The 13361-nt window shown below is 49.3% G+C and overlaps 1 protein-coding gene across 1 annotated transcript in view; it reads left to right on the forward strand.

Moving 5' to 3' along the window:
* PNPT1 (polyribonucleotide nucleotidyltransferase 1) overlaps positions 1 to 12804 on the forward strand; it is an 86019-nt gene extending 73215 nt beyond the window's left edge. Inside the window, exons 26-28 of the mRNA XM_088477327.1 lie at positions 3000 to 3078; positions 10705 to 10752; positions 12542 to 12804. Coding sequence (XP_088333453.1) covers positions 3000 to 3078; positions 10705 to 10752; positions 12542 to 12688 — 274 coding nt within the window. The 3' untranslated portion in view covers positions 12689 to 12804. The remainder of the gene's footprint in view (positions 1 to 2999; positions 3079 to 10704; positions 10753 to 12541) is intronic.
* The last annotated feature ends 557 nt before the right edge of the window (positions 12805 to 13361 follow it).

Below are 13361 nucleotides of genomic sequence, written 5' to 3' on the forward strand. Positions count from 1 at the left end.
TCCGGGTTCCAAAAGGGGCGCCCCTCGAGGAGATGAGCCGTCTGTAGCCACCAGGCCGAGGACAACACAAGCATCTGAGAGCGGATTCTGTGTGGCAATCCGTTCCATTCTGAAAGAATCAGCCTCTGCAGGGGCCTGGAATGGAACTGGGCAAACTCCACCATGTCGAATGCCGACACCATGGACCCCAAAACTCTCATCGCTGAGTCCACCGACACTCTGCCACTGCTCAGACAACTGTGAATCCGCAGTTGTAAGCAGGAGACCTTCTCTGGAGTCAGAAAAATACGTTGCTGACGAGAGTCCAGCAGGGCCCCCAAATGAACCATCCGCTGTGATGGGATGAGGGAGGACTTCTTCCAGTTGATCAACCACCCGTGCGCCTGTAGACAAGCGACCGTCAGGTGGAGATGTTGGATCAGTACCTCCGGGGAGCTTGCCAGCAAGAGGAGGTCGTCTAGATACGGTAGCAACCCTATCCCCTGGCTCCGAAGGTGAGCCGCCATGACCGCCATCACCTTGGTAAATACCCTTGGTGCCGTGGAGAGGCCAAAGGGTAGAGCCCTGAATTGGTAGTGGTTGTGGAGAATAACAAACCGCAGAAACCGTTGGTGCGATGTTGCTATAGGCACATGGAGGTAGGCTTCCTGGATATCCAGGGAGACCATATAATCCCCCGGTTCCATCGCCAGAATGATGGAACGCAAAGTTTCCATCCTGAATTTGGGAACCCTGAGAAACCTGTTCAGGGACTTCAAATTGAGGATGGGGCGATGAGAGCCATTGGGTTTCTGCACCAGAAACAGCGTAGAGTAATACCCCATCCCACGTTGAGATTGTGGTACGGGTATAATGACAAATCCTCCCTATCCACTCCTGCAGAACAGCGCCTGCAGGAGAACAATACCGGAGCCACGGAGTGCTCAATCTCCTCCTCAGACATGACAGACTATATAATTAAATATACAGTTATGACATAGGAAGAAAACGTGCGCACTCACCAGTGTGCTGGACAACAGCCCACAATATGGCCCTGTGTAGCACACAACTGTATGTGACGGACCTCACAAATACGTGATCTATATAAGAAACACCCTTCCCCCGCACACCTGTAGGGCTTGTAGGAGAAGGAAAGGGATGGGTATAGGCTGACAGTAAGTAGAAATTAGCACAGACAGGCAGCACTAGCAAAAGTCACATACCATGCAGGAAGATATACTCACTGCACCTTTCCACTACAATCAACCTGCCCAGATTCAGTGTCTGGGAGGGCTGTAGTGCTGTGTACACTGTCCTTTTGCAGGGGAGAGGTACACAGGGGGACCGGTCCGCGTGCTCCCTGAGTATCTGTGCTGCCACTGGAGAAAATGACTGCTGGAGACCTCAGAGGAGGAGTGGCCGAGTATCTGCAGCTCAGCGACGCCAGACTACTAGCTGAAAGGCACACTGAGCTGAGAGGAGGAGCCACTAGACAGGGAAGGCTTCCTCCCCTGGCTAGCATATTAACCCCCGGGTTGCCGGCATCCCGCTTGCCGCGTTATTCACCCTGGTGGTCTGGCGGGGTATGGAGGGGGAGCCCGCCGCCACCGCTAGCGCCCCCAGTCTGTCCCCTAGACCGGGGGCATGGGACTGCGTTTAAAAGGAACCCGCGCACCGCCGCTAATCAGCGGTGCGCGGCTTACCTTGATCTGCCCGGCGTCTCTGGCCGCAGTCCCGGCTAGTACAGACTCTGGCTTCCCCCGCCGCGATCCCCAGTTCAGTACTGGCGTTGCGGCGCCAGCAGGGAGAAGGAGCGGCAGCGTGGGCGTCTGAACAGACAGCCCATCGCTGCCGCTCTGGAGAAAAAAACTGTAGTAAAAAATAAAAAGCTTTAGGGGGCTGCTCCTGCAGCCCCCCCCCCCCCGCAGGGTGACCCGACTCCGGCCGGGCACCAGCTTAAACTGAGGTGCCTGTGGCTCGGGGGCGGGGTATAGAGGAGGATGGACCCAAGTGCATCCTGGGAGCAGCTAAAAGCTTTAACTCCGTGGTGCCCGAGGATCCAGGATCCAGCTATACCCCAAGGTCGCCCTGTGGACCCTGAAGTAGAAAGGAGGATTTAAGCTCTGATCTATTACAGGTTCAGGTCTTAACGATCTTGGTTTTCTTTCAAAGGAAACTGGCTTTGCCTGATGTGCAGCTGATCTCAACCTTGTGCTGAAAGTCCTATTTCACCGCCCTTTCAAAACGCTTCAAGGCGTCTCTGTACTGGTGACCCCTAACTCTACATGATAATAGCACCACTTTGGGTCATATAATTGAATGCTGTTATTCCACATGATAATAGAACATACATTAATATATTTAAGTTGAGAGCCAACACACCTGGAGGTACCCTAGAGTCCTCCAAATAGCACTACAGGAACCAGCACACCTTCCAAATGCTGGTCCCATCCATGCCTCTCAGAACAGTAACATAAAATAATGGCTGCTCAGATCAACTTAATGGTCTTTCACAGGTGCTTGAAAATGGAGGGGTTTAGTCTAGACCAGAAAGAGTTATACTGGGCACATATTTAACAATGTGCACCCAGCTGATCTATCGTGCATACACACTTGCCGATGCCGGGAGCGATGGCACGACAGCGGGGGGCAGCATGGTCTCTGTTGACGATGTCGCCCGTCGGACATGCATGCAGGTCCGACAGACTATGTCGCTGACCACACGCAGGAGCACGCATTGCCAGCGACATAGCAGGTACACACTGCCTGATGTGGACGATATGTCGTCCAATCCTTTTTAATGATCTGCTTGTATAATTAGTTCATATGCTAATCCACTGAAGCCAATGTTTTCTATCATTATTCTATATTTTTTCCAAAGTGAATATAGAATATTCCTTGCATTATTTTCCCCTGAGTAAGATACTGGTGAATAGTTGTCATTTACATTGTAAGTGGCTTTATGTTGTGGGAATTACTGCGATAATCTTAACTTTCCTATATTTGTTTGCATTTTTCAGAGAGATTGGAGTAATGGTGAAGCTTTACCAAAACATGACGCCTGTTTTGCTTCATAATTCACAACTTGACCATCGAAAAGTAACAATTTTTTAAGCTTTTATTCTTAAAATGTGTGGAGGATTTTTGTCTGATCCCATTGCTTCGCCTGGTCTGAGATATTTGAAATCTTATGAACTTCACAAAGTGTTTCTACATCAGGGTCCATAGGGTATCCACAGGATACCTTGGGGTATAGGTGATGAAGTCAGGCATCGGGCACCATAGAGTTAAGTTTTCAGCCTCCCAGGATACACTAGGGTCCCCCTCCTATACCCCGCCCCCGAGCCAAGGCATCTCAGTTTCGTTGGTGCCTGGCACGGAATCGGAGCACCTGTTTAGAGGGGAGCTAAGGATTGCCCCTGAAGTTTTCTTCGCGGCAGCTGTGGCTGCACATCTGGAAGTACAGCATGGACAGTCACTACTGACATCCATGCTGTCTTCCCTACACCCCGCCAGTACCAGAACGCCGGTACTGATCCGGGGATGCTGGTAAGCATCTGGGGTCACAGCTAGCGGTGACCCCAGATGTTTTGGACCATGGCCGGATTCAAGGGGGCAGCAGGTAAGCAGCAGGGTCTCGCGGTGGGTCCCTGCTGAAACATGGTCCAGAGACCCCAGGCAGGCGGCTCCCTGGGGACTGGCTGCAGCGTGGAGCCAGGTAACTAACCTGCGCTTCCACTACCCCCCTGGTACAGCGGACCGCAGCTGAGCGGTAGCGCTGCGGCTTCCCAGGGGTTAATTGAATGCCAGGGGAGCGTGCCTTCCCTGTACACAGCCGGCGCCTCCCCCGCTGCACACAGCCCTCTCTGCGCTGCCGAATGGCCCTGTGGCAGCGCTCCTCCACCAGGCCGGCCTCCTCTCTGCTGCTCGGTGGCCATCTTTACAGAAGCATGGTGAACGCTGCTGGAAGCTGCTGATCGGTGGCATCGCGGTCTGGGTCCCTCGGCATACCTCTCCTCCGTTGAAACAGGTCTGTGTATGCAGCACTGTGTCCTACCAGGCTCTGTGTCTGCGTAGTTGAGGAACAGCGCTGATAGTGCAGGGATTAATTTCTTTGCATTGTATGTGACTTCTGCTAGCATCTGCTGCCTGTACTTTCACTTTCTACTGTCAGCCATTTCACTGTCCCTGCTCTTCTTCTGCTAAAGCCCTTGCGATGCGGTGATTACAGGGTGGTTCTCCCACTATACTAATGAGTATTAGTGAGAGGGGTCACATACTTACCATCATGTCTGAGAGTGAATTTCCTCTCCAGCTTATGTGTACTAAGTGCAATATACCAATAGCGGAGGGGGAGGGTAACGCGGAGGGGCTATGTCGGCAGTGTTATTTATTGGCGCGGCCAATTACTGTCACGGCTCCGATACAGGAACCTCCCTGGGCTTGTTTTGCCAAAGCGCTTACAACCCTAGTGGGCCATTTAGCTCTGCCACCTGCGTTTTCACAGATGGGATTGTCCCAGCAGTCAGTGGTGTCACCCATGCAGGGGTTCCCGAGACAACTGATGGTACCCCACAGTCTCCCTATTTCCACTCCTCAGGTCTCACAGGAACCTGCGTGGGTTAATTCCCTGACAAATTCGGTACAGCATTTGTCGGACGTGTTACAAGGGGAGTCTGTGTTGCGGCCTGTGGCGTCTCTGTCCGCTCCTTATCAGGGTGACGACCGATGACGGGGAGATTCTGGATCTTTCTGACCAAGAACCTCTCCGTACTAAAGAGTCGGACGCTAAGTCCAAGGTTTATATTCCTGGCCTTATTCGGGCAGTCCGCACAGCTTTAGTTATTGAGGATGATGATCCTCTGGTGTCCAAGTCCAAATATGCCTTTTTTAAGGATATTAAGGATGACGCCACAGTGTTTCCTCTTTCGGGTCAGTTAGTAGACCATTTAGAGGAGGCGTGGAAACACCCTGTAAACGGTATCAGCCTCAGGCGCTTAGCGGTGGCTTATCCGTTTGCGGACAATTATTTTTCTAAGTGGGAATCCCCTCCACAGGTGGATTCTCATGTGACACGCCTAGTCCAAAGTGCCACATTGCCCATGCCCTCCATGTCCTCCTTGAAGGATGCTACGGACCGCAAGGTGGAGATCTGCCTAAAGTCCATTTATTCCCTCGCGGGGGGGGGGCATCCAGACCGGCTATGGCCGTATGTTGGGTAGCCAGAGCTATGGAGCGCTAGGCTGATAGTTTGGAGGCGTCTTTGGATTCCGACTGTTTGGCTGAACAGGCCGAGTTGGTAGGCAATCTCCGGGATTCGGCCACTTACATCAGTGAAGCGGCCTTGGATGTCAGTACCCTCACATCTCGGATTTCTTCGGCAGCTGTTGCTGCTCGTCGCACCTTATGGTTGCGATCCTGGAAGGCGGACGCTGATTCCAAAAAGGGCTTGGAAGCTTTGCCTTTTAATGGAGAAGTCCTATTTGGTCCGCAATATTGTAGCCACGCTGGCGGCAGCCAAGTCTGCATGTCTCCCGTCTGCTGCGGTCCCTTCCAGTTTGGGTACGTCGGCCTTACAGGGCCCAGGGTAGGCCTAAAACAGTCTTTTCCCCGACAGGCTGGCCCCAAGAAATCGGCCAAGCCCAGGAAACAGAGGCCGGACGTCTGGTACTCCAGGCCTAAGTCAGATGACAAACCTGCGGCCTGACGGTCTGCGCCTCCTTTTGGGGGATCCCAAAGTGGGAGGCCGCCTGCTGCAGTTCGCCCAGTGTTGGTCGATAACCACGACAGACAATTGGGTTCACGAGGTGGTTTCTCACGGGTATGCACTCTCCTTTCGGCAGAGGCCCCCATCCCGATTCTTCACCACGGGTCTTCCATTAGACCGGAACAAAGCCATGGAACTGCGGAAGGTTTTGCACACTATGCTCCAGGCTGGAGTTATACTGCCTGTTCCATTCTCCCAGAGGGGCCAGGGTTTCTATTCCAATCTATTTTTGGTGCAGAAACCCAATGGGTCGTACCGTCCGATTCTCAACCTCAAAGCCCTCAACAAGTCCCTTGCGGGTGCCTTGGTTTCGCATGGAGACCCTACGGTCCATCATTCTGGCGCTGGAACCTGGGGATTACATGGTGTCGTTGGACATACAGGACGCTTACCTGCATGTCCATATTCTTTTACGCCATCAACAGTTCCTCAGGTTTGCAATCTGCAACGATCACTTCCAGTTCCGGGCGTTACCTTTTGGCCTGGCGACAGAACCACGAGTGTTCACCAAGGCGACAGACAGGTTATGGCGGTCATGGCGGCTTTCCTGCGGCTGCAGAGAGTCCGCATGTTGCCGTACCTAGACGACCTTCTGTTGGTAGCAGGATCTCCAGAGTTCCTTCTACGCCACTTGGATCTGACGATTGCGGTACTGCAGCGGCAGGGCTGGTTAATAAACTGGCAAAAGTCCACCATGATCCCATCTCAGAGGATTCTGCACCTCTGTGCCTTATTGGACTCCAGACAGCAAAGGATCTTTGTGACGGGGGAAGATCTCTGCCTTACAGTTAAGGGTGCGCAGTTGTCTGCAGAGTCGCCGTGTGTCCCTGCACTCGGCGATGAGGTTAATGGGCTCCATGGTGTCAGTATTCGACATGGTGGAATATGCCCAGTTTCACCCCAGACCTCTGCAGCAATTGATCCTGTCCAAATGGAATGGACTGCCTCAGAGTCTAAAGTCCCAGGCGATGGTGCTCACTCCGGAGGTTCGCCTGTCCCTAGCCTGGTGGTTGCAGACGACCCATCTCAACAAGGGTCGTCCATTTTGGGTGGCGAACTGGGCCCTGTTGACAACGGACGCCAGCCTTCGGGGCTGGGGAACTGTCACGGGTCCACACTTGTTTCAGGGCAGATGGACTCAGGCGGAAAAGGAGCTCCCAATAAACATCTTGAAACTCCGCGCAGTTTTCAATGCTCTCCAGCAGGCACATCGGGTTCTCCAAGGTCACCCCGTTCAGGTCCAGTCGGACAACGCCACCACGGTGGCCTACATAAACCGGCAAGGAGGAACCCGAAGTCGGGCGGCACTCGTAGAGGTGTCCCGTATCCTGGTCTGGGCAGAGCGCAATCTCCCGGCCATATCAGCAGTATTCATCCCGGGAGTCCTCAACTGGGAGGCGGATTTTCTCAGTCACTAGGACGTTCATCCGGGGGAGTGGTCTCTGCACCAGGAAGTCTTTCAACTTCTGGTGGACAGATGGCGTCTTCCAGAGATCGACCTCATGGCGTCACGGCACAACAACAAGTTGTCGGTGTACGGGTCTTGAACAAGAGTGGACGTTCCGGTTTGCTTATCGATTTCCTCCGTTTTCCCTTCTTCCACGGGTAATCCGGAAATTCAAACGGGAAGGAGGGACGCTCCTGTTGATAGCTCCCGCGTGGCCCAGGCGGCACTGGTTCTCAGACCTTCAGGGTCTGTCCGTGGAGATTCCTCTGCGGTTGCCGCTACGACCGGACCTACTGTCACAGGGTCCTTGTCTTCACCTGGACCTGACTCTGCTGTCTTTGACGGCGTGGCTGTTGAGACGGCCATGTTAAGTCCAGGGGGTTTTCCAGCTCTGTAGTACGAACTATACTAAGAGCGGAAACCATCTTCTGCAAGGATATACCATTGTGTGTGGCATACGTTCTTCCAGTGGTGTCGACCGAGAGGTTATGCCCCTCGGGAGTTCCGTCTGTCTAGAGTGTTAGCTTTCCTACAGGCGGGACTAGACCATGGGCTTCGCCTTGCTTCTCTGAAGGTGCAGGTGTCTGCCCTGTCCGTCTGGTTCCATCGTAGGATTGCTGCAATCCCTGATGTGCGCACCTTTATGCAAGGTGTTCTTCGAATTCAGCCGCCTTTTGTTCCACTGGTGGCGCCTTGGGATTTAGCTGTGGTCCTGAGGGCTCTCCAGGGATTGCCGTTTGAACCACTGGGCTCAGTGGACCTTAAATGGCTGACAGCTAAAACAATTTTCCTTCTTGCCATTGCTTCGGACAGACGTGTTTCTGACTTAGGGGCTCTCTACTGTAGACCCCCTTTCCTGATTTTTCATAGGAACAGGGCAAGAGCTGCGCACTCGTCCTGAATTTCTTCCCAAAGTTGTTTCACGCTTCCATATCAACGAGGAAAGCGTTGTGCCGGCTTTTAACTCACCTGATCTTTCAGTGGGTGAGGCCACTTTGGACGTTGTGCGGGCCTTAAGGATTTATGTTGACCGCACTTCTTCGGTTAGGAAGTCGGACGCCTTGTTTGTCCTCTATGGCTTCCGTAAAAAGGGTTGGCCTGCTTCAAAGCAAACTTTGGCAGGTTGGATTCGTATGGCAATTTCAGAAGCTTATCTTCATGAAGGCCTTCCGGTTCCATCCTCTGTGAGGGCTCATTGCACTAGGTCTGTGGGTCCTTCGTGGGCAGCTCGACGTGGTGCCTCTGCAGTCCAGATCTGCAAGGCTGCCACGTGGTCCTCTGTCGACACCTTTGTGAGGTATTACGCGTTTGACACCTTTGCCTCTTTGCCTTCGGGCGCGGATTCTCCTTTCAGCACAGGAGTGTCCCCACCCTTGAAGGATACTGCTTTAGGATATCCCCTAGGTATCCTGTGGTTACCCTATGGACCCTGATGTAGAAAATATGAGATATGGTAAGAACTTACCTTTGTTATCTCTGTTTCTACGAAGTCCATAGGCTTCCACAGGACTCCCGCCCTGTCGCACCTGTGCTGCAGATGGGCTTTACTCTGGTCACCGGTTTTTCCGTCTCCCTCTGGTGAGAATGTGATTCTTGTGTGTGTCCAGGTCTTTCTTCTCTCTCTTCCTTCTCCACCTCCGGCCTATGGCTTGGTACGTAACTGAGATGCCTTGGCTCGGGGGCGGGGTATAGGAGGGGGACCCTAGTGCATCCTGGGAGGCTGAAAACTTAACTCTATGGTGCCCGATGGCTGACGTCATCGCCTATACCCCAAGGTATCCTGTGGAACCCTATGGACTTCGTAGAAATAGAGATAACAAAGGTAAGTTCTTACCATATCTCATATTTTCTAGAGGAAGCAGACAGGATATGGACCTACTGCTTATCTTACTGCTAGAAGTAAAATGTATGGACATGTGTGCAAACATACCCAAGGAGCAGCCTATAAGTAGGTTAGCCTGTAGCAGTGATTCTCAGCCTCAACAGGTGGGATAATTACTGACCCAGCAAAATAGCTTAACTCACTTGTGCATGATTAAAGAAATCCACAAAACGTGACCTATTGGTGGTACTTAAGGACTGGAGTTGAGAACTCATGGTGTATAGTAAAAGTAACGTGCTGCAAAACTGGGCACACTGTATACACTACCAACACACACACTGAGCATTTAGCCACCAGACGCTTACCGATTGCCCCCACTAAGCCTAAATAGAGAGGAAAGATAGCCAGATCTCATTGCAGCAGTGTTTCTGCTCCACAACCAGAACTCTCTTAAGTGGGCCTTAGATGGAATCATTAGAATCCTGCTTGCTGTGCGGGATAGGGATCCAGTACTGTTGCCCTCCAATGCCTACATGGTGGTCCTGGTTTGTCACAGCACAAAACAATGCTGGACCTTTCCTCTAACATTAACTCATGCAGCATTACTGCTAATCCTTTAACTGCTGTGGACACACCCAGCACTGTCTTTACGCAATCCCTGCACTTGCTAATGGGGCAGGGCACCCCAACAATACTCTTGCTAATGGGGAAGGACACCTTCTGGAACACCAGTGCAGAGCAGTGGCATAATACTGCTGGATATTCCCCAGATTCCCTATCGACCACCATGGTTAGTTTTAAATGTATATCTTATGGGGCCCCATACATCTGCAATGTATAGCCCCAATGCCCCGTTCATCGATGTCTGGAACTGTGGTGTTGATCATCGGACCAGCGTTGGGGAATTGCGACACTGATGTGTGGCCCGCATAAGTAAAAAAAATTTCATTCCATATGATAATTTAGTTTTACTCAGAGCACAATGTGTCCATATTTAATTTGTGGAGAGAGATAAAGTACCAACCAATCAGCTCCTGTCATGCTACAGGCTGTTTTTGAAAAATGAAGTGGAGAGAGATAAAGTACCAACCTATCAGCTCCTGTCATTTTTCAAAAACAGCCTGTAGCATGACAGGAGCTGATAGGTTGGTACTTTATCTCTCTCCACTTCATCTCTCTCCAAGGCTTAGTACATTTCCCCTAATGTTAATTTGTGTACTAGGCACTTAGAATTAGTATTTTCGTAACAATTGCATTGGCATAAAGATGAGATTAAGTACAACACATGGCATGAAGCGTGGCATGGCTCACTCTATCGAACCTCCATCTTTTGCGTTTTTAGACGGGTTAGCGTCTGAATTGCACACAGCAGCTGCATGCACTGCCAGCGCCCAGTGTACCCATGTATTGCAGTTTTGTTGCATTAGCAATGCAACTAAGACATTTTTTGTGAGAGTCTGTGGCGAGATGCATGGCTTATTCACAAAGACTGTGGCACACCAAATAGGGTTATTTGGTGCGATTTGAGGATACTGTAGGTGTATGTAGAAACATCTGTAATTTTAAATACTTTTCTAAGTAAAATGTTAAGCAGCATTAGTATTATTTTTATCCCTAATGACGTTTATTGTACTTATTGTATGTAACTATTCTTAGTGTGATTTTATAAACTTCTGAACTTTCTTACAGATACAACATCCTAGTGCATTGGGTTTTGAAGTTGGCAACGAAATACAGGTAAAATGGTTCATATTTACCAGAAAAATTAAATTCTCACAATGCAAGAATGCTGTAAAAAAACAAGAATCTAATTTATTATGGTGCAATGAACACAATTTGAGCCTTGTCACTCCACCAAATTGTTTTAGCATCTAGCCACTAGTGTACGAAGTGCGCCAGGTCATCCAAATTTAGAGACCAGCTGCATCAGATCCACCTAGAACTTAATTTTGTAACCCTTCTAGGACTTGCCTAAGTAAATGTCGCTCTTGCTACGACAATGGCTACAAATGCTGGCCTAAGCATTGAAATAGAGGTGGAAAATAGGCTCATTAGAAGACCTGAGCACAGTGCACCAAGAGCTCTAATACTTGATGGCAAGATACACTGAAGTTGTGCAACATATCTCAACTGTAAATCTCAGCTGTCAAACAGAACACACTGAGAGACTATCTATGGAGGATGTGTTCTTTATCCCCCATTGACATTTTTCTGTAATACCAATCTGAGGGATACAGATTTGTAATGTTCTAAAGACTCTTATGATAAGAGGAAAGAATGGCTTCTAATGCCGAGTACACACTGAACTATGTATACCTGGACGATATGTCGACCCAACATATCGTACCGTGGGTACAATCAGACGATGTAATGAATGACGTAACGATCCCTCGTTCCATCCTTCATTACCTGCAACGGCGCCCATGCGATATCGTCCGTTTGGCCATGCAGCACGGCCGACCAGACGATATCGCAAGGGAACGAGCAGATAGTCCATACACACTGGACAATCCAGCCGATATGTCATTCCAATTTGGCGGGAAACAACATATTGTGCCAACAATGTCCTAGTGTGTACCTAGCTTAAGAAACCATTCCCCTTCCGGGGCCCCCTCCTCTCCCCGGCAGCCGACTAATGCGACTGGCCGGCCACCGCAGCATCAGTAGACTCTGGGCACTAGGGTGTGCCCAGAGTCTACTGCGCATGCGCAAATCGCGGTCCTGTCAGTCAAAGTGGTAAAATGGAAAGTCATCTTGACTAAGCCATCGGAACAAGTGGGAGGGAGGCTATTGCAATGCAGGGACACTTTGCTTTCTTTTTCCTGCAGACCACTAGTAACTAATAAGCTAGAGGGTATATTTCAATCCAAAGATTGAAATATACCCTCTAGCTTATTAGTTACTAGTGGTCTGCAGGAAAAAGCCAGTCAAAGGCCCGGTGTACTATGCTAATGCATTTGTTTCCTGAGTATTTGAGACTTGAAGTAGGAAGCTAGTAGCTCTTTGGATTGAAATATACCCTCTAGCTTACTAGTTACCGGTACTAGTGGTCTGGAGGACCAAGCCAGCAAAGTGTCCCTGAATTGCAATAGCCTCCCTCCCACTTGTTCCGATGGCTTAGTAAAGATGACTTTCCATTTTATGACTTTGACTGACAGGACAGGCTTCATTGTAAATCACTGTGTATATTTTCTGTCCTTAAGTAGGAAAGTGCTCTTGCCTTTGTACGGATTTTTGAAAAAAAGAGAAATCTGACACTTTTTGGAAATCAGGTCGGTCACCTAAGCCTCGAGTCGTACTATAGCATTTACATACTAAATATTAGATGTGATAGACATATATATATATTTTGATCTTGTTTTTATTTTAGATGGAGTGAGATTATATACATTTTATTTTTATTTTCCCAGTCTCATACAGTAAAACTTAGATGTTTTAAGATTGAGGAAAGTAGAAAAATCATTTGTTCCTTATTAATCCTACATTTGTCTTCTGCAAAAAGTAACAGCTGCATTTTTTTGGACAGGTAAAATACTTTGGCCGTGATCCAACTGATGGCAGAATGAGGCTTTCTCGAAAAGTTCTTCAGTCACCTTCTAGTACTGTGGCCAAAACCCTGAGTGATCGGAATAGTATTATCATGAGTGGAGCAGACTCTTCAACATCACCTTAGGCAATATCTTGAAAATTAAGTTATTTCCCATCCATGTGAATGGACATCTCACTCTTTGTATATTCTGTAGATAATCTATTTTAAATACTTGATTAAAAAATTTATTTGATACAATCTTATTAAGTCATTATTTTATGTTGGTATTTGGTTCATTTAGGCAGATAGGTAACTAAAATGTGGAAATGAAACATGCCATGAAGTGATCAAAGCTTTAGCTTGTGTCACACACTTCCCCACAACAACCTTACTAGCTCTGCCTCCCGAAATGCATTTTCCACCTCGCTTTTTTCTCTTCTAAACTTTTCTCCAGCCATAATCACTGCTCCAAAACTCTGCCCTGCCCCTTCTCCTGTCTTTCAACTCTGCTCCCTACCCCTGACTTGCTACTAATATAGGTTGCCGTTTTGGCCTACATGCTAGCAGTTTGAGCCAGCCAAATCTGGAAGCTAAATTGGTATCAACGTCCTAGTAGCCAGGGGACTGCTGCTGATATAGGCCATGGATTGGGCCTACTTTAGCTTTAGATATTAAAACTCTGTCAGCTTGACTTCCATCAAACTACACTGCCATCATACACATTGCTGATGTTCTTATAAGACTACCTCCAACACTACTGTCATGTCATAATACTGCAACCTTATCCAGTACTACCAACTACGTTATACACTTAGCC

This window comes from Taudactylus pleione, unplaced genomic scaffold, assembly GCF_031769625.1.
Source record: "Taudactylus pleione unplaced genomic scaffold, aTauple2 ptg000201l, whole genome shotgun sequence".
NCBI lineage: Eukaryota > Metazoa > Chordata > Amphibia > Anura > Myobatrachidae > Taudactylus > Taudactylus pleione.